The sequence below is a fragment of the Hermetia illucens genome, chromosome 1 (assembly GCF_905115235.1).
Source record: "Hermetia illucens chromosome 1, iHerIll2.2.curated.20191125, whole genome shotgun sequence".
NCBI classification, from domain to species: Eukaryota; Metazoa; Arthropoda; class Insecta; order Diptera; family Stratiomyidae; genus Hermetia; species Hermetia illucens.
In genome coordinates, this window is record NC_051849.1 from 140,659,278 (window position 1) to 140,680,344 (window position 21,067).

Here is a 21,067-nt window from a genome sequence, read left to right on the forward strand (position 1 = left end):
GACAAAATATATGGTGGCAACGTCAGCACCGAAGACGAATCAACCAACAACATCAAACCGCACTGGTCAAACACAAACACGAAGAAGAATAAGGATAGGAGAATACAACTTTGAGACCGTTGACAATTTCTCCTATCTAGGGTCGAAAATCACAACCGATAACAACTACGATGATGAAATCCGCGCACGGTTGTTGTCAGCCAACAGGGCCTATTTCAGCTTACGAAGACTGTTCCGCTCGAAACGTCTCACCATAGGGTCAAAGCTCTTACTGTACAAGACTATGATCTTGCGAGTCCTCATGTATTCCTCGGAAACTTGGGTTCTTAGCAAGAAAAATTGCGAACTCTTGGCCGCGTTCGAGAGAAGAATCCTCCGAAGAATTTTTGGCCCCGTACATGAGGATGGACGATTCCGTAGCCTACACAATGACGAAATCTATGAGCGATACCATGACCGTCCGGTTATGGATAAAATCCGGCTCAATAGGTTACGGTGGGCGGGTCACTTAATCCGTATGGATGAGGATGATCCCACCCGGAAAGTCTATAAGGGCAATATCTATGGTAGAAAAAGAAGACGAGGCAGACCCTGCCTAAGATGGAGCGATGGCGTGGGTCAGTACGCCAGACAGCTTTTAGGGATATCGAATTGGTGGACCTCGGCGCAAAACCGGGATGTCTGAAGTTCCTTATTAAGGCAGGCCTAGACCGGATACCGGTTGTTGCGCCGTTGATGATGATGATGTGGTAATTGGATTGGTTAAACTACTATTTCGGCGTAAAAAACACATAGTCATTTTCTAATGCGGGGAGTCTATTGCAATAATTATAGTAAAGCTATTAGATGTGTATAGTAGGATATGGGGAAAACAGTGGGGAGACAAACCTAATGAGGTCTTTAAGCTCACGGTCAAGATAAGCACAACACGTTTACTTAGCATGCGTTACAGAGGATGTCTTCCTAGCATTATGGGAGCGGCAGAGGTTGGTGTTGGTACCTAAAGACGGTAAACGTCATCTGAGCCATTCTCTTACTGTCCCATACCGCTTCCAAACACTATTGCGAAAGTACCGACAAGGGTAATGTCTGTTCTGGTAGCTGATGGCCTGGAAGGTTTTCAGATTGTCAGTTTGATCAGACAGTGCCGTAAGAAAAATTTTGCACCGAATCACTTTTAAACCGGTCTGTGGGAGTGGTGATAAACGTAATGTTACATTTTACTTAAGTCCTGCAGTGCACTCATTACAAAACTTCCAGCGACAGTAAAGTCCAAGCAAAGTTAATACTGAACACAAGAGGTACGTATGCAATATACTTTTAGGTTACTCGGGCCTGAGCGGCGAAGAGGTAATTTTTCACAGATCCGTAATTTTGTGGGAGGCCCATGATAGAGGAGGTCGTTAGGCGTGCTCTCCAAGGGTCTAGATCCGCAATGGTGGCACCTGAGGTAATTGCCAAACCTTCAATTAATAACTCTGTTCTGAAGGGTGAAATCGTAAGGGTTCACGCAGTTGAACTGAAGAATCTGAACTTAGGCCAACAGCCTTTGTGTTCCCTAAGTTTATATGGAGGAAATCGGTATGGTGTTCTTGGCTTTATGCAGCCAGCGTAAGGAGGGGGATGGAGCCGTCCTAAATTCCTTAAATTTCAGAGAAAGATAATTCAGAAATATCTCTTCAATGGAAAATCTGCCCACTTTTTCCCTTTGGGGGTGGTCGTCAGATTAGCAAAAGCCTGCGAGGGTTGCAGATCGTCTGAATAGGGACGCAATGTATTAAGTAGGGGAGGTAATGTGTTAAGCCTGGGCGCCCGGAGCTGCGATTCTCCTAGTTGCTTAATCTAACCTAGTATAAAATTCGAAATTCTAGAACAACTTTTTTGCTCCGCATTTCACTAATGATTTAAAAGCTCGAAACTGCAAGAAAAGAGCAATCGCTCTAAGATGGAACCATACAACCCAATCATTTAGGGGAGGCTTTGTTTTTAGCTTCAACTGTTTATGTATCCAAAAAAGCTCCATGTTTTTGCGTACATTCAATGAAACGCGTTTTTGATGCGAAGTTCCCATGGAGGCGAACTCTTTTTGTAGGGTTTCTCCTTCTCATGCGATACCATCGATACAAAGGTAGTTTTTGAATGACCGTGGGAAAGTGTGGAAGTCGCGATTCTTATTGCGAATATGGAAAGTAACGAAGAAGCTGACGAATCGTACGACGATTTTCCTCCAGACGATGTAAAATCTTTGGAATAATTCATTCTTTGCTCTTTCGATTTCCGTTGATGATTTTTCCCATTTGCTAAGTGTTTTCCTCGAGTTGTTAGTGAAAGTTCTAGTTTGGATGCGTTAATGAGAATTGATCGCTTTGTGCCGTTGTAGGATTAATCGCTAGTGATTGACCCAGTTACCTCTCGCTTTGTAGAACTGTGCTATGTTCCCCTGGCATTTAGAAAGGCTTCATCGATAACATCACCTGATTGGAATGCATTTTCCAATGCGTGTGCATTTAGGAACCCTTCGACCTTGACGAACTACTGCCCACCATCGGCGAATTCGGTCGTTATCAAAAGCTGCTAATGTTCGGAATATGTCTGCCAGCGTGCATCCCTTGCGGATTTTGTGCCTTCAATCAATTGTTTATGGCCGACGTTCCAGATGATTATTGGTGCTGGGTACCGGAGCTAGCGAACCTTACGCGGGAGGAGCGTAAACAAATATCGATTCCACTGGTTATGGTAAGTGTTTACAAATTTCTCTCTCGCAATAAAAAATGTAAATCCAGTTGTTAAGTAGGTGAAAATGGAAAACCAAGACAAGAACTGCATTAGCGAGAAAGTGGTTGACACAGCTTTACTAAACGAGTTCAAGGCTATGACGTCAGCTCTTCAACTAGCCCCGTTACTCAGCAATGGAGGCGTTGGATTTTCTTTTCGTCTTCTTTCACACGCAATTTTTATAGCAGTTAATGGAAGCACAGCATATTATCTATAGATTTACCTCATGTATTGCTCTAAAAAATGGGTTGGAAAGGGAGATATGAAAGGACATAATCTGAAAGGAGGGGAAATATCTAGCCGTCTTAGAGAATCTAGGGAGAGGTAGAACACCACTTCTTACAACTACGGCTTTACTGATTCCAAGTGCAGACTTCGACCCCGTAATTGGTGTTTGGGATTCCTATTTTGCAAGTTCATTGTTTTTGGCAGACAGGACCTTCACGTTTCGCCGACATTCCGATACTAGTTCCAATCCAGCTTTTAATGTCATTTAATTGTCCGAGAGAATATGGATAACATGTTCGTACTTCTTCCGTAGATTTTCTCTGATATGTTGATATCATTCCAATGATTCTGGTCCTCTCTAATCATCGTGATATCGACTTTGGAATTGATATTCGATTTGAGTCAACAAGTCAGCAGGATAAAGCCTTATACACCTCGATGCTCATCCTGTCGAGATAAAGAGGGAAATCTGATTTTCGACAGAACGGACATATTAGAGCGATGGGTTGAGTATTTTGATGAACTGCTCAACAACCAAAATATCGGTGAGTTGGAGATCCCGCTAACTGAAGACAACGAACAAATGCAGCCACCACCAAGCATGGAAGAAACAGTTCCTGCAATTGATCGGCTTAAAAAGCATAAGTCGCCATGAGCCGATGGAATTACAGTCGAATTGGTTAAAAATGGAGGCGATCAATTACATCAAGAGGTTCATCAACTGATGCTCAAAGTATGGGATGGCGAATCAATGCCTGACGACTGGCAAAGAGGCATTATCTGTCTCATACATAAAAAGGGGAATACCACGCAGTGCAGCAATTATAGAGGTATCTCGTTGCTGAGTGCCATCTATAAGATATTATCCACTATCTTGCTAGGCCGGATAGCCCCATACGCCCAGAACATCATTGGCCCATACCAAAGAGGCTTCACTCCGGGCAAATCAGCAACAGATCAGATTTTCTCTCTGCGGCAAGCGACGGCAAAACTGTTGGAATATGGACATCAGTTGCACCATCTTTTGATTGACTTTAAAGCCGCCTATGGCAGCATAGCCAGGGTAAAACTGTACACGGTCGGTATCCCGACGTAATTGATAAGACTGACTAGACTGACCCTGACCAATGTGCGAGGCCAGATAAAAGCAGCAAGTTCACTCTCGAGACCACTCAACATCAACAACGATCTACGACAAGGAGATGCCCTATCATGGGTCCTTTTCAACCTGGCCCTGGAGAAAGTGATTCGCGATGACGATGTAAATGCGAGGGGTACCATCCTCCTCAAGTCCACCCAACTACTGGCCTACGCTAACGATATCGGCATCATGGGAAGAACAACCCGAGATGTACAGTCTATCTTCATCCAGATCGAGCAGGCGGCATGAGATCTTGGGCTGCACATTAATAAAGGTAGGACGAAGTACATGGTGGAAACGTCAGCGCTAAAACCAAAAGAATGAACAACATCGAATCGCACTGGTCAAACGAAAAGAATAAAGATAGGAGACTAAAACTTTGAGACCGTTGAAAATGTCTCCTATCTAGCCGACAGCAGGGATATCGAATTGGTGGACCTCGGCCCAAAACCTGTCTGGAGTTCCTTATTAAGACAGGCCTAGACCGTGCCGTTGATGATGATGATTGGATTTGAGTGAGAAAAAATAATTGTCTTTCAATAGCTTGCTTGCCTTCGCTCCACATGTGATATTAGTGCTCCATAGGTAAGCATGGGTTTCACCACGCCGCCATGTGTGGTTTATGCTCACCTTACTTTTTTGTAGCTCCCGCATGCCTTTGTAAACTACATACTCAAGATGTTTACTCCAATTTAGGTTCTTATTTAAAACCACTCTCATGAATATTCTCTCAGTTGGCAGCTAAAATATTACCCCAAAAGAAATGGAAAATTGAGTTCATTCAGCTTTTTATTTTTGGTGAACGCCCAAAGACGGGTTTTGTTGGGATTTATCGTGAGATTTTTCTGTTCAAGTAGACACAGAGATTGTTGTGGCAGCTCTGAGATCGTATGTAAAGATGAGTTTGGGTTAGTCTACTTTCACTAAAGATTGTGTTTCCTGGCAAGCGATATCATTATTCCAAAGAGGTGCTGTCGACGCAATAGATGCCCCTCTTTTCGCTTGTTCCGGCCTCAGTATTGAATACCAACTGATGGAAGGTTGCCTGAACAAACTAGTGTATCGGAGTTTTACTTGTTAAAACCACCCTCAACTCCCCCTCCCTCGTGGAGTGACCAATAGATATTACTACACATCACGATATGGAATTAGTTTACTTTAGGTAGGTCTATTTTCTTCTATCCTCGGAGTTCGTAACATGTCTTTCTGACCTCTTCGCTTTTCGCAGGATATCCTAGATCGTTGCGATCATGGAGTTGATCGAAACCCAATTTTCCTGACATACTACCATTCTCCGGACAACATTTTCAGGTGATAACATTTCACCTAAAGTTTCCTCTAAGTTCCTTCTTTCTTAAACGAACCTCGGCATTGGATGAATACGTGCGCTGGGTTTTCCAGAAACCCATCGCAATTTCGACAATCAGGTGAGGTATCGAATTTAAACCTATACAGAAACTGATGGTATTCTCTGTGGCCCGTGAGATTATATGGGATCTTTTTCTCTCCAGCGATTCCCTGATGGTAGGGATTAACCTGTGTGCCCAACAACCCTTTTCTTCTTTCTTCGATTATACGTCTCTCCCTTTCAGCTTATTTCTCCTACGAAAGATGTTATATATTTTTACCATCTCGTTTGCCAAGATGTTAATCGGTAACGTTTCCTAGATTACGAACGCCGCATCATTTGATATGGTCTTGAAGGCAGGACATACCCTTAGGGCTGTTCTTCTGTAGATTGCGCTCACTTTATGTGTGTTACATAAAACATTCAACGTTGTTCTCCAAACTGAAACTGCATATAGCTAGATGGAATTCACCACCTCGGCTATAAGCAGTAAATATCCAGCATCAGTCTTGTTAGAACCATACTCATACTGGATGCTTTTTTGCAAGTTTATGTGCTGCTTCAAATTGACCCCTATATATATCATTACCCCCAAATATTTGATGGCCGGCGTTGAAGTGTCGATATGACGCCCAATCTTAATGCAACCATAATTTCGCTTTTGCTACTTGGTGATGAGGACCGCTTCCGTCTTTTGCTTGGCAAGTGCCAGTCCAGCGTTCTTTAGCCAAACATTAACAGCGCTGATTGGTTCGCATTAGTGCATCTCAGCATCCTCGAGATGCTTTCCGACCACAATTAGTGTTAAATGGTCGAGGTAGCCCACCACCGAGGCTTCCTCTGGACCTTCACATGATGTTGCACAGTAGCGGGAGCAGTACGGAGTTCTGGAGGCAACGTATCCCTTGGGTCCATCATCGGCATCATACGGGAACCTCCGTTCTTGCGAGTAGCTATCGGCAATCGTAGCAAGATATGTTAGGTGGGAATACCAATCGTCACTAGGAACTTTTATATAAGATTCTACTTGGCCGAAATGAATGCATTTCCCACATCCAGGATCATTAACACGCAATAGTTGCTAGTAATACAATTTACATGAATCGCATTTTTCATCAAGCCAATAAACAATTTAATGGTTGATGTGGTTTTACAGAGCCCATACTGGCGATATAAAAGCCCTCCTCGGCCCTCAACAACCGGGAGCAATCTATTATATTGGCGTCCTTATTGGATTTCTCGACAATATGGCTTTCCTTTCCATTCCTGCATCGATCAGACCGATCAATGCCGTCGGTGCATGCCTTCGCGCAGTTCCGAAACATGAGGGACTCGAAGGACGTCTTTAATGAAATCTGTTCTCTGGGACGGCACGCAACCCACCCGATTCGAACTTTTCCGGCCGATAACGATTTCTGCGCTGTCTGGCAGTTGCTTTGTGGCCGTTTGACTACTACATACGGTAGGCTTTTCGTAAACTTACAATGGATTCCTCCTCCAGTTCCTCCAACTTAACTTGTTCGTAATGCAAATTTTTCCTCTCGATGTTACTTCGTCGAGATCCTTCCATTTTATGTAGACCTCATGCTTTTGGGTCCGCATTGTGACATTCTTCGCAAGCGAGTTCTTAGCTTGGGTACGGAAGCCGATAGTTTTATCCAAGTTAGATTTTTTCAACTCAAATCGTCTTTGTGTCCTTCGGATTTTGCTGACATCTTCCCTTAGATCGTTTAGGTCAGGACCAGCTTTGACTTTTTTATTATCTCCACATACGATGGGTTGTGCTCGGTGGAAATAAACATAGCCTCTGGGCGAGTTCGCAATTTTGGTTTCTTCTTTGCCTTTTTCTTAACGGCTCTAGCCTATCCACTATTTCCATCCCCCTTAGATTTCAGTTCGATTGCCAATGCTCGCATTGGGGCCACATACTTACTCCCTACCGTACGTTCCTCCATATCAGAGTTCTATTCTTTATAAGCCTTGGCCGGATTACTCCCTTTAAACACTCCTCCAGGATTAGAATTTGATGTGTTTTCCTGGGATTCTTTTTTGCTGTCTTTGGTATTATTTGGAATAGAAGAACTGCGGACTTCTCCTGAATAGGTCAATTTCTTCGTCTTGGAGTATCTCCTGCGGTCGGCCCTCTTAGACAAATGGGGTGGATGTCGAAACCGCCTTAGTCGGTCAGCGATTTGCTTTCAGCCCATCTTTTTTTAGATTAGTTATTAGTGTTCTTGATAAGCTCTTGCTTCTTCAAATCTGAGTCACTTGTAGCAATCGATGCCACCATTTGCTTCTACTCTCTTCTTCGATTTTGAATTTATGTTTTGAGTATCCTTTTCTTGGGTGGACATAAGCAGACTGTGAAATCCTATGTATACAATGTCAGAGATTTATATGATGTTTCAAAGGAGTCTTCATACAAGCGAAGAGAGGGTGTACATTTTTTTCTCTTCGAATGTAGCCATGTAGGGTATCAAATGAAAGGTTTCAATGAGTAGTGGGATGTGGGTAGAGACGGGATTCATTTTCCGAAATATCTATGTAAAGAATGGGTCTCAAAACACTCTTTTCAGATAAATTTAATAATAGTATATATTCGAATTTTTCGATAAAGCACCAGGTTGCAGCAGTGTACGGGATTCTTACCCACTGAAACCCCCCCTCTTCCTTCTCGGCCCATAACTCTGCGGGACCACCGTAAAGTATTATTTCGTAGGGAGGGCTCTGATTAACACCAGCTCGATTCAGTCATGCGTCCGTCGCGCTGTCCGGGCTTAATCCAGTTCCTACAGCTTTTCGTGTTCCCCAGTTATTATTGCGTTTACCGCGCTCCAATTTGTTCCTAACTCCTGCGTCTCATTTCTTTCACGAGTTTATGGGGTCCGCTATCTACGATGAGAGCTTCAATTCGCGAATCTCGGTCAATGGAACATCACATGCTCCGGGTCCTCGGGTGTAACAGCGCATTCGCGACAGTGTATACAACATCTTGTATCCATCGTCTCCAGTAGGAAACTGTATTAGGTGGTAATTCAATTCTCCGTGTTTTTGCCCGACCCATCTCTTAATACACGGGATTAGTATAGGTCCAGCGGCCTTTCCCGGAATTATCCAACTGTTGCTAGCATCTTCTGTACAGCTCCTTCCTAATGGCCTTTCGGAAGTTTGCAGACACATCGGTCGGATTCGCCCTCTTTCTCTGGTAGAGACAATATGCCTGATTCGCTAGAAGATCCAAGGGAATTGTTCCCGCGATGGCACACACTGCCTCGCCTACCCCCCACCACACTGTGTTATACGCGTCGTAAAACTTCAGCCCAATTGGCCGGTATGCCGAATACACCTTCCTCCGGTTCGCCGTGTTGTTCAGTGCTTCCGTCCAGACAGGAGCCGGGTATAGCAGAATGGATTTCACCACCCCTGGGATAAACAACGGACGATTATATTTTTGCCATCCAATATTAGATATAGTACATGCTAGAGGCGAACTAGCTTTTGTTGCCTTTTATCGAGCATAGTCATGTTTCTTGAAGTTCAACTTGGCATTGATCATTACCACCCTAATGATCGATTTCGAAACGACTTCTTGATTACCAACCCGTACCAGCAGTATTGTTTTTCTTGCGATTGGTAGTAAGGACGGCCTCCGTCTTTTTGTCTGCCAGATTCATAACTATGCTTTGAAGGAATGAATGGTTTCAACACCACCAGGTCTTCCGCAAAACCAATCATCGTTGCTCCCTTTGGCACACGAAAACAAAGTACTCTGTCATACATTTTGTTCCACAGTAAGGGCCTTAACACAGAACTGTGGCGAACACCTATTGTCACAACATATTTTTTCGACTTGTCATCCGTTTCTTATTGAAGGAGACAGTAGATTTCCGAAATACACTATACATGATTTGATGTGGAGATGAAAACAGGAATAAGGAATTGAAATAAACCTACAAGGAGGTTGGGTAGGACAAGACCAATAGTACGATTTGAGTGATTTTGGTCATGTTGAAGTGAAGAGCGGCACAGGTGTTTATAAAGATGAATAGAGGAGGGGAAGAATGGAATGGGGACCGGAGATCCGGGCAAATTAGATGTTAGATTAAAATCACTACAAACGGTGAGAGAAGAGAGAAACAATTATAGTTAAGATTTTCGATGAATTTATCGTAGCGATGGGAGGAACTAAAAAAGAGGAACAATACAAAGGAAATAGCAAATGAACTTACGTTGTTTGGATAAATATGTAAGGCAACATAGTCTATGAAGAAGAAAACAAGTCGGGAAACCGGAAGGATGTACTTGAAGTACGAAAGGTTTTGTGTATTTCGTAGTACGTAGCACGTAATAGATGCATATATTATGTGAGAATATTCACTTTCGGATGATATTGACATTCATAGTCTTAAATTTGCAAAGAAGCGACAACTTTGACGTATTGTAACTTTGTTAGTAATAATGCGATTTCCACCAAACTTGGTGAGATCATGCTCTATGTTATACCATATATTGTTGCGAAACTTCGTTTTGCTAGCATGAGCCTAAAGGGGGTTTTCCAGCCAATTACTAAAAATTATAGTACTTTTATTAACTTTATTTGTACATATATCAGTACGGAAGGTATTTCGGAGCAAAGGCACTATATAGTGGCATTTTTTTTCAGATTTTTCGGTTGGGTAGTTTCTAAGAATGGCCCTCTTAAAGGAATGATCACTTTCAACCCCCCGCACTCCCCACCTTCCCAACAAATGTCGAAACTAAGACCGGCTTAGAAAAGTACTAATTAATTTGATACCCCACGTGACTATATTTGGTGAAAAAAAAATTTACACGCCCCTTTTGCATGCGAGAAAAATGCGTGTGACGGACAGACAGACAGATAGTAAACCGATTTTTTGTGTAAACACAAAACTTTAAAAAGGGAAAGAAGATTGGACGGATAGTCTGATTTAGTACGACGCCAATATTAAGAATTGCCCCGACGTTAGAGCTTAAAGCGGGGGCATCTCAGAATTCGAGGGACCACTTTCGGTCGACGAGGTGCCCGCGAAGTGTGAAGGGGAGACCAGACTGACTGGAATTTAGCATGACTAGGATATCTAGTGTGGAAAGACTTCCCGATTTAAAAATAAAATCACACTTATCAAAGTGAGATATTTATGGCGAACCTAGAGAAGAACATAAATTAGATACACCTCAACATCACCATGACAGTAGAAGAGGAAAAATCACATTTCTCAACCTCAGGTAATTCTTAATAATAAGAAAATAGAAGCTGATATTTTTACGAAAGCTAGCTCGGCACAAAGATTACTTTGTTATTTGAAATGCTCTTCAGCACCCCCACGACTTACCGAGGCGCTCGCTTGCATTCCCCCTCTACTGTCCTACGTCAAGTGCCTGCTCGTCGGCTACCTTGGGGGTAATGCAATTGTAGCGCCCCCTTAAGGTGTAACCTATCTACCACCACTTCCGTCTGCCGATTCCAGTGTGTACTAGTGTTAGGCCTGTGCGCCGACCAAGTTCTGCGTTTGACATAGTGTCAGGCCAGCGCACTCCGATGATACGACGCAGGTAGGTTTCACGAAAGCCTCAAGCTTTTGAGTAACAGTCAAGTACACTTTCCATGTGCTACTCCCATATAGCAATACAGAAAGAACATTAGCCTAGAACAGCCCCAACTTGATCTTAGTGTTGTAATAACTACATTTCCAAATTTCAGACAGGGTAGCAAAAGCATCGTGCGGCTTCCGATTCGGTGCACCGTCGGTAGCAACCATGCTTCCTAGATCTACAAATTCAAGGATGGTTCACGGAGAGATATCCTCCTGCTTTTATCTGGCCTCGCACTTTGCTCAGGTCAACCTAATCAGTCTTATCAACGTCGTTAAGTTACCGAATTCCCTCATGGCCGTGTACATTTTTACCCTGGCTATACTATCATGGGCGGCCAAGTCGATGAAAAGATGGTGCAACTGATGTCCATATTCCAACAGCTTTTCCATCGCTTGCCGCAAACAGAAAATCTGATCTGTTGCTGATTTGCCTGGAGTGAAGAATTACAAAGTGACACGAGTGTACATAAATTGAAATTTAGCACTTCACCAACTGAGATAGAAGAAGAAAAAAATGTGAATTCAATTTTGGAAAGGATAAAAAATGTGGATAGTCCTTCATGCTAATAAACAGGTAAGAAATGTGCAGGTTGCAAACAGGAGACGAGTAACAAAAGTTACAGACTCTTCGATCAGTGAGCTGCCAAATTACCTCAATAAAATGTGTGCAGTGTGAAAGGGAAGTGTTAAGAAGATGCTCATAATGAATGGGAATTTCCGTCTGTTAGATTAGACAACTGCTATAAAATACAATCATGAATTGGGATTTTAATGCCTTATTCGGTATTGTGAAAATGTGTACTTTTTATTGTATCATTGAACTCAAATACATATAAAGCCGGGAATATTTCTAAAGATATACGCTTATTATACTGCAAAGATTTCCTAATTCCTAAAGAGTAGATGGTGTCTGATAATGCTAACGACATATTTGATTTAAATTTTAGGAAGCAATTTATGGGAAAAATTGAAAGACAAATTATTTTTTCAATTTGTGAAATAATAGTTCCTTTAGACCTCCTAAGATATTGAAAACAAAGTTGTTAGACATGCTATAGACAATGCAGGGTGAGAAAACTGTAATGAGTCGTTTACCATTGGGCGAGTTAAGGTTTATAACTAAAACCTTTCCAAAAAAAAAAAAAACAAGTTTTATGAAAACAAAGTTTTATTTGGGCAACTTTCCCGCCTTCGTATCAAAATTACAACTGAACTCAACATCTGTGCTATTTCAATTTGTATTCAATAATTAATGCTTACTAGGAAAATGCACATCCGGCGTGTGCTAGAATTAGGTTACCAAACTATAGGTATTCAGATTGGGCGTCTAACAAGTCTAACCTATCAGTGAAAGATATAAATGCGAATTGTCAAAGTACTTACGCAAATTGTACGTGTTTTTTTGCAAATTTAAGCCTTCTGACGGCCTTTTATCTTCCTCCTAGCTTTCTGACAATATTTGTCCTGTATTTGTCGGTCTTCACTATATACATACATGCAAAAATTCAGATCAAAATTTGACAGGTTTGACAGCCCGCCCATGCCTTAGTCCTCCAGGTACCAGTAGGTCACCTGACTGCCTGGCTGTTGCTTCACCGAGAACATTCCAACCATTTCCAGTTAAAATTTTCCGTGCACGTAGCCACATCTTAGACTAGAACGCGGTCAACGGTCAACAGGGTCATTCACATCCATACGAATTTCTGTTTGTTGTTTGTTATTATATTTTCGTCTATCCAATTGGCTTCTACTATCCACATTTGGATTTGTGCCGCACCTTACCTCACAACGCACCAACTATAGATATTGTTCTTAAATATTGGTATCTACGAGATGCCGAAAGCTACAGCTTTGAATGCTGGTTCGATGTTGAAGACGTACCTTGCCGAATGCAGCTTCTGAACAATCAATGGCCACACTTCAAAAAGCCTTTTTATTAAGGAGGACCAAAACTTACTTCTTTGGTATCTGTTCCTGTAATAGGTCTACGTCCGCCGAGATTAACTTGGTTACTTGGTTGTTTGTGCTTATGAACGCAGCGATGAAAAAAGTACGTCAAATAAAGCCATTCTAGAGTTTAACTACATCATGGAGCGAAAGATATTGCGATTCTATGCGGCGACGTAAAAGATTTCTCAATTTAATTTCAAAGCACTAAGTTCATATAGTTGTTTGTATTTTCAGGAAGATGGTGTCGAAGTTTATAGTAAATGCACACGATATGCGGTGGACTGGTCCGACTTCTTCCAATATAAAGGCGACTTCAGCACAACGTTGAATTCGACATTAGGCGTTGAAAATTGTTTAGATGGATGGGAATATAACAAAACAACCGTCAATTCCTCCATTGTTATTGATGTAAGTATTAAACAAATGTTATAGGTAGAGCGTGAAGTTGTCACAAAGGAAGGTCGTGGTTCAAATCTCACTAGTGGCAGAGGTGGTAAAGGTTCAAATTGGACTGCTGCGCCGTATATTATTGTTATTATTGCAAAATATTAGGTTGGGGAAAAGTAATGTGGTATTTTGTCAATATATGGCGACACTTAAACATATCTTGTGTTGTACTTATCGCATCGGGTCATCCTATACGGCGATTTGAAGACGACATTCTGTGCTACAAGCGTCTCTTTGACAGTTTTATGATCGTACGTTTCAAGTTATAGCGCGTCAAAGATGGAGTCCACCAAGGAAGAAGTTCTTCGTATTTTACATTTTTACTACCTGAGAGGTAAAAATGCAACGAACGCGGCCAAAAAAATTTGTGAAGTTTATGGTTCCGATACTGTAACGATTCGCACAGCACAGCGTTGGTTCGATCGATTTCGTTCTGGTATAGTGGATGTCGAAGATACACCCCGTACTGGTAGGCCAATGGTCGTAGAAATCGATAAAATCGTCGAAATCATCCAAGTAGACCGGCATTTGCTCGATTGACCAAGAACTGGATATAGACCATAAAACCGTATGGAACTATTTGCAGAAGATTGGATTCCAAAAAAAGATGGATATTTGGGTGCCACACGAGTTGACGGAAAAAAATCTCTTGGACCGAATCAACGCCTGCGATGCACTGCTGAAACGAAACGAATTCGACCCATTTTTGAAGCGGATGGTGACTGGTGATGAAAAGTGGATCACATACGAAAATCTCAAGCGAAAAAGAACGTGGTCGAAGCGCGGCGAGCCGGCCCAAACCATCGCCAAGCCCGGATTGACGGCCAGGACGGTTTTGCTGTGTGTTGGTGGGATTGGAACTATGAGCTGCTCAACTATGGGCAGACCCTCAATTCGGTCCTCCACTGTGAGCAACTCGACCGTTTGAAGCAGGCGGTTGACCAGAAGCGGCCAGGATTGGTCAATAGGAATGGTGTTCTCTTCCACCAGGACAACGCTCGGGCTCACCCATCTTTGATGACCCGCCAGAAGCTACGGGAGCTCGGATGGGTTATCCTATCGCACCCACCGTATAGTCCGGACCTGGCACCAAGTGATTACCATCTCTTCCGGTCCATACTTACTATTAGCTTTTGGTGGTTCGATTCAAAAGAGGTTTGCGAAAACTGGCTGTCTATTTTTTGCAAATAAGGAGGGGGGGGGGTTTATAAGAGGGGGATAATGGAGTTGCCTTCTAAATGGCAACAAGTTTGCGAACAAAACGGCGCATATTTGACTTAAATCGGTTTATTCTAAGTATGTTACATAAAGCGTTAAAATTCAATCACAAATACGACATTACTTTTTCCCCAACCCAATATTATAGGATACAATACTTTTATTATTCTTATCCACACGTTTTTGGTAAATAAATAAGGGGGAGTATTTTTCCAGTTTGACTTAGTATGCGGGAAGGATATTTACCCTACAATTGGCTTAGCAGCACTGAATGTCGGGGGACCCATCGGAGTTTATCTGTTCGGACTTCTTAATGATCGCGCCGGAAGGAGGATATCGTACTTTACATGCCTGGCCACACTTTTAACTGGAAGCTTTATCACGGCCCTGAGCACCGACTTTTGGACATGGGCGTTCAGCAGAGTCATTGTGGGGTTGACTATCCCCGCGGTCTATCAGATTCCATTCATTATTGGTAAGTCTCATCACAACATATTCATAATCTAAATAATTTTCAATATACGAGTATTTTCCGTTCTAGCACTAGAGTTAGTGGGACCAAACTACCGATCATTTGTAACAGTGATGACCTGTACCTTCTACACGTTCGGTCTAATGATGTTAGCGGGTGTTACGTACCTTGTAAGGGACTGGGTTAAACTCTCGCTCTACACTTCCACACCATTTCTGTTGTACTTCCTCTACATATTCATAATGCCTGAATCACCGAGGTGGCTACTCATGAAAGGAAGGTTGGAGAAAGCATTGGAGATATTGCAAGTTATGGCGAAAGTGAATGGTCATCAGTTTCCATCAGCGTTTAAAGAGAAGTTGGAAGCACGCGTGGCATTTGAGAAGCACCGCAAAGTCAGGAAGAAAGAGGAAAATGTTGGAGCATTCGACTTGTGCAAGTTTGTGTTTAATATCAGAGGATGTGAGAAACATAAACTCATTCTTAACGTTCCCAAACAGGACACCCAACATGCGACTGAAAACCATCCTCATTACACTCAATTGGTTTGCAAATGAAACTGTCTACTTGGGTTTAAGTTATTATGGACCTTCGTTGGGAAGTAACCAATATTTAAGTTTTTTGCTCTCATCAGTTGTGGAAATCCCCAGCTACGTGGGGTGCTGGCTTGTAATGGACAGATGGGGAAGACGCTGGCCGATGTGTCTTTTAATGATTCTTGGGTAAGTGGAACTTTTCGAAAGAAAACATGAATGAGAGTTTTCAAAATGTTAATTTTCAGGGGCATCAGCTGTATTATTACGGTGCTCTTACCAAATGATGCAGACATGGAAACTCTTTATCTTTTCCTGGTTTCGAAGGCAATGCTCTCTGCATCCTTCTTGATTATTTATCCATTCGCGGGGGAGTTATATCCAACACAAGTTCGCGGTGTAGGAATAGGAACGTCAAGCTACATAGGTGGTTTGGGGTTGATAGTGATACCATTCATAACTTATTTGGTAAAAACTTTTCTCGATTTCCTCAATTATATACATACTATATATACCAGATTGGAAATGGAAGTGATTTATAACAACGTTTCATACAGGGCAAGGACAACTTGCGCTTACCTCTCGTCATAATGGGATGTGTTTCAGTTGTTGGAGGGTTTACTGGTTTGAGGTTGCCGGAAACTTTGCACCACAGATTACCTCAAACGTTGGAAGAAGGAGAACTTTTCGGAAAAGATTGGACATTCGACGAGTGCCTGCGTTGTGTTCCAATTAAGTACCACACAGAGACGAATAATAAGGAAACATCTGAAATAATGAAATTACCATTTTAGACCGGATCATGGATCACGTCAAGGATCATATGAAAATTTTGATGTCGTCCTGAACAACGGCATAGATGTTACTCTCGAATTGAACAATACACCTCCATCGCTTGTGCATGCTGGTTCATCTGTGGAGAGTACGGAGCGCACACCATTAGATTTAAATCGTCCTCGACGCCAATCCATGAAGCGTCTCGTCCGTCAGCAAAGTGTAATGGACACCCAGAAAACGAGAGATGGAGCGATGCAGCTAACATATTGGTTTTAGTTTTATATAAGTAGATTCACTATGAATGCATGTTGTAGAGCAACCCAGAATACCAGAGTAGGGCATGCATTCATTATTGTCGTTTTATAATGTATTCATGCATCATCCTGAAAATTAAATAATGAATGGAAATGTTACCAGGAATTGTCATTTTAGCGAACAAATAAAGTACAAACATAACAGGTAGAACATTTTCGACTTTAGAATCATAATTAACCAAACAGAGAAGAAATATTTCGGAAAGTTTGATTAGATACGAGTGTTATAACATTTTAAGGGCAAATAACTCATCATCATCATCAACGGCGCAACAACCGGTATCCGGTCTAGGCCTGCCTTAATAAGGAACCCCAGACATCCCGGTTTTGCATCGAGGTCCATCAATTCGACATCCCCAAAAGCTGCCTGGCGTCCTGGCCTACGCCATCGCTCCATCTTAGGCAGGGTCTGCCTCGTCTTCTTTTTCTACCATAGATATTGTCCTTATAGACTTTCCGGGCTGGATCATCCTCATCCATACGGATTAAGTGACCCGCCCACCGTAACCTATTGAGCCGGATTTTATCCATAGTCATAGTATTGCTCATAGATTTCGTCATTGTGTACGAAAATTCTTCGAAGGATTCTTCTCTCGAACGCAGCCAAAAGTGCGCAATTTTTCTTGCTAAGAATCCAAGTTTCCGAGGAATACATGAGGACCGGCAAGATCATTGTCTTGTACAGTAAGAGCTTTGACCATATGGGGAGGGGAAGGACAAATAACTGCCATTTTTTATGGTATCTGGTGTTGGTATCAGGCTCCATTTTAGGACCTTAGGAACCAACAAAATCAGAAGTGCTCATTACCTTAAAAGTTTATCGAACGAAAGACTAGGGTGCTTGAACAGCTTTAGTTGCTACTTTATTATGTCTCGCTTCAGATAAGAAAATGTTTGTGGATTTCTTATGTATTATGTTCTTTGGGTTAAAATGGTTCTCTTTTTACGAAGATCGTATAATATATGCATTTAGGTTGTCTCACTGTTCTTTAAATTTGCTAGTGGCATTCTAGGATCCGATACAGATACTTATTGTAGCAATCACCGCGTCCACAGAGAAACTGAGTAATGTGGTAGTTGGTCTCCCCGTGTTTCCGTTCAATCCATACCTTAATGTTGGGAATGAGCTTGCACGACCAGCGACTATTTGTACACTTATCCCATCTGCGTTGGAAGAGATCTACGGGTCTGACCTTGGAGCTTTTCTGGGGATTGTGTGTCCCCTCCATACATCTTGCATGATACACTCATTCATACGTCAGAATGTCGATCGGGGCCATCTCCGTTATCCCCAATAGTACCTCATCCGATATTGTTCTAAAAGCGCTGTAAACGCTTAAAGCCATTAGCCAGTAAACGTTATTAAGGCCGGGCCAGTAGAGCCAAAATCAGGGCTTGGGGTGAAAACTACGCGGAAAAACCAGACTTCAGAGTAAAATAATATAGTTCTGTGGTGAAAATTATTTGGGTCTCCCAATGAAAAATGGGATCTTTTTTCATTGAAATCTCTATTACGAACCACCGAGGAAATGGCGGGTCCGAGGGAAACTCCCCTTTCCAGCCCTGCCTCGCCAGCACCGACTTTGCAAGAATCACCACCAAGCTTATTGTATCCATTGTATAATTAGCCACCGAAACTCATACTTGTTTAACAATCTGTAGATGACGCTCTCCATCTCATCTCCATTGTAGCCAATAAGCAGGTCGGGCGATATGATGCTGGATCTCCAGGTGGTTTATTGGGTTTGAGGAGTAACACCAACTTTTGATTTTTCCACTTTTTTCCCAGGGTTGGTTAAGTCAAAAGTATCTTTAGTAGTTATGTTTTTGCCGAAAGTATCAGCAAATATGGCAATCGCGACCCAGAAGATGTTGTTCGTTCACGTTGCACGTGATCTCGTTGATTTTGGCGAAACAATTCTCGTGCTGGATGGGAAGGATTCCAGCTATAGATCTATTAGTGATTTCACAAGTCGATTTCATTTTGGTTTCCGGTATGATAATAGTGAGGATGTAGTTCTGTTCTGGCTGGACTGTTCCGGATACCTCTGTTATGCTTTTGCGATGACAGATTACTGGTGTATCCTTTACTAGATTTGCAATACACCTAGAATTGCTTAGGTATTATTCACAACTTGTTCCTTCGCAATAGTTAGTGCCTTCGATTTTCCAACATTTCTTGCCAAAAAATTGGACACTATTGCGGTTTTTTTTTTTTAAGGTTAAGGGTGCCAGATTGGGTTCGAGAAATTTCGGCTAGTTAAAGTGGGCTTAGGATTTGTTTTGATATTAGATTCAATTTAGCAACAACTACCGCTTCTGCTATTCCTGACAGGTGATCATTTAAGTTATCAATATTATAATTCAATTTTCAAATTCAATACTGCATATGCATCATGGAATTATATGTTCTATTAATTTTGTTTTATGAATGCTCTAAATTTTCCCAGATGATATCGTTTTGATAATTTATATGGTGTGTATCGTTATCTGCATCCATATCACCTATTATACCTTTAATGAGTGACTCAATTGCATCAAGTACTTCCTTTTTGGTCGCAGTTTAGACTTTAGTGTTTCCAATTTCTTGTCTCTCCTACACTCTTTTCGAAAAATCCTAGTCTTTGAGGTTCTTCTCAATCCTCGTTACTTTTTCTATATTCTTGTTTACTAAGTCAGTCTTCTTTTGATACTTCGATAGAATATGGCCATAAATTCGTTAAGTTTTTTTAATTACTCTTGTTCGTTGCTGTAATTAATATACATATGTATATGGTTGAAATTTACGAGTACCCCTTGTTGGGGTATAACGCGTCAACCATACTACAGGCCTCCTTCACGATTACCTGAAATGCGGTTCAGCTCCTTTTCCCGATTTTCCGAAACGCTCGCACTCCTTCTCTACTGCTCTGCGCGAAGTGCCTTTGGTACGACCCTCCCGTTGGCCATCTTGGGGCTGCCGACTCCACTACATGGCGTAGCCAGCAATACAATTGTCACCATTCCTTAATGTGTGACCTATCCACTGCCAATTCCATCTTCTGATCGAAGTGTGCACAAGCGCCAGAACTATGCGCCGACCAAGTTACATAGTGTCCAGATAGTTGAGTGGTTGGAGCACAAGGCTTCCGTACGGAAGGTGGCGGTTCAAATTTCACTGGTGGCAGTGGGATTTGTATCGTGATTTGACGTTGGATACCAGTCGACTCAGCTATGAATGAGTACCTGAATCAAATCAAGGTAATAATCTCGGGCGAGCGCAATTCTAACCACATTGCCTCCTATAGGGTACTTTAATCCTGTAGTGTACCACTTCGGTCTAGAATGAAGTGCTCTAACACATTTCAAGACCTTGATCCAATTGGATTGTTGTGCCAACGATTATTATTATTAAGTTACATAGAACAGTTCTAACTTGATCTTGATGTCATCGATAAAGAGAAGAAACCCGGAGCGGAAACTAGTCTGCTCCCTATCGATCGAGCTTTCGAGATGTTCTTTGATGCATTACAGGGTTATTTTGGCTATTATCTTCGCGACGGCAGAGAACACGCAGATATGTCTCCAACTGTCACACTGGAAACGGTTACCCTTCTTTGGGATCTTAACGATCATTCACCTCTTCCATTCTATGGGAAAGGCCTCGGATTACGAAGATTTCCGTACGAGTGGAAATAGCAGATGCAGCGATAACTAACGTTACCGCTGTTTGGATTAACAGTCCGTATCCGCATGTTACGGCTACTTGCCTTTTTGTTCACCGCGGCGGCGCTGCGAAAATTTTGCCTAATATTGGTGGGGTAATGATGTTGCTTCTAGCCGGAGTGGATGCGTACGCGGACAGAGCCGTTTGCAATCTCTCAGAGTTGGGAAGAAGGTGAATTCGGTTTACCAGCTGATGGCTTAAAGGGTTTACAGTGCCTTCTGAACAATATCAGATGAGCAGAAGCACGAATGCTTGAACGCAAACCTATTCCGCGAAGTAATGCCTAGATGGTGATCCTGGAGCTGGTGGGCCGAGGGTGGTTAGTAGGCGTAAATCCCCGCTCTAACTTTCACGCGGCTGAGCTGGAGCGGATGTGTTGTTCTATGATTTTATGGGTCCGTGAATCAATGAAGAAAAAGCAAACAACGGTTAAGGTTCCTTACGTAAGCAAGTCTGCATACGATCTTTCCATGGTGGCTGCTACATATCTTCTACTAACTGATTGTGAATCCCGTTCAGAAAATCTAATGTATCTAACGAAAC

At 42.2% G+C, this 21,067-nt stretch overlaps 1 protein-coding gene across 2 annotated transcripts; it reads left to right on the top strand.

Moving 5' to 3' along the window:
- The first annotated feature begins 2,103 nt into the window (after positions 1-2,103).
- On the top strand, positions 2,104-16,965 carry LOC119647085 (carcinine transporter). Of its 2 annotated transcripts, none has more exons than XM_038047846.1 (9): positions 2,104-2,236; positions 2,512-2,736; positions 13,292-13,465; positions 14,939-15,197; positions 15,264-15,633; positions 15,695-15,916; positions 15,976-16,195; positions 16,285-16,463; positions 16,522-16,965. In XM_038047846.1, exons 1-9 carry the CDS (start codon positions 2,183-2,185, stop codon positions 16,778-16,780), a joined length of 1,962 nt encoding a protein of 653 aa, XP_037903774.1. In that variant the 5' UTR covers positions 2,104-2,182; the 3' UTR covers positions 16,781-16,965. The 2 variants fall into 2 exon arrangements, with proteins under 2 accessions (XP_037903774.1, XP_037903777.1); XM_038047849.1 differs by having other exon boundaries at positions 2,132-2,236; positions 2,381-2,736.
- The last annotated feature ends 4,102 nt before the right edge of the window (positions 16,966-21,067 follow it).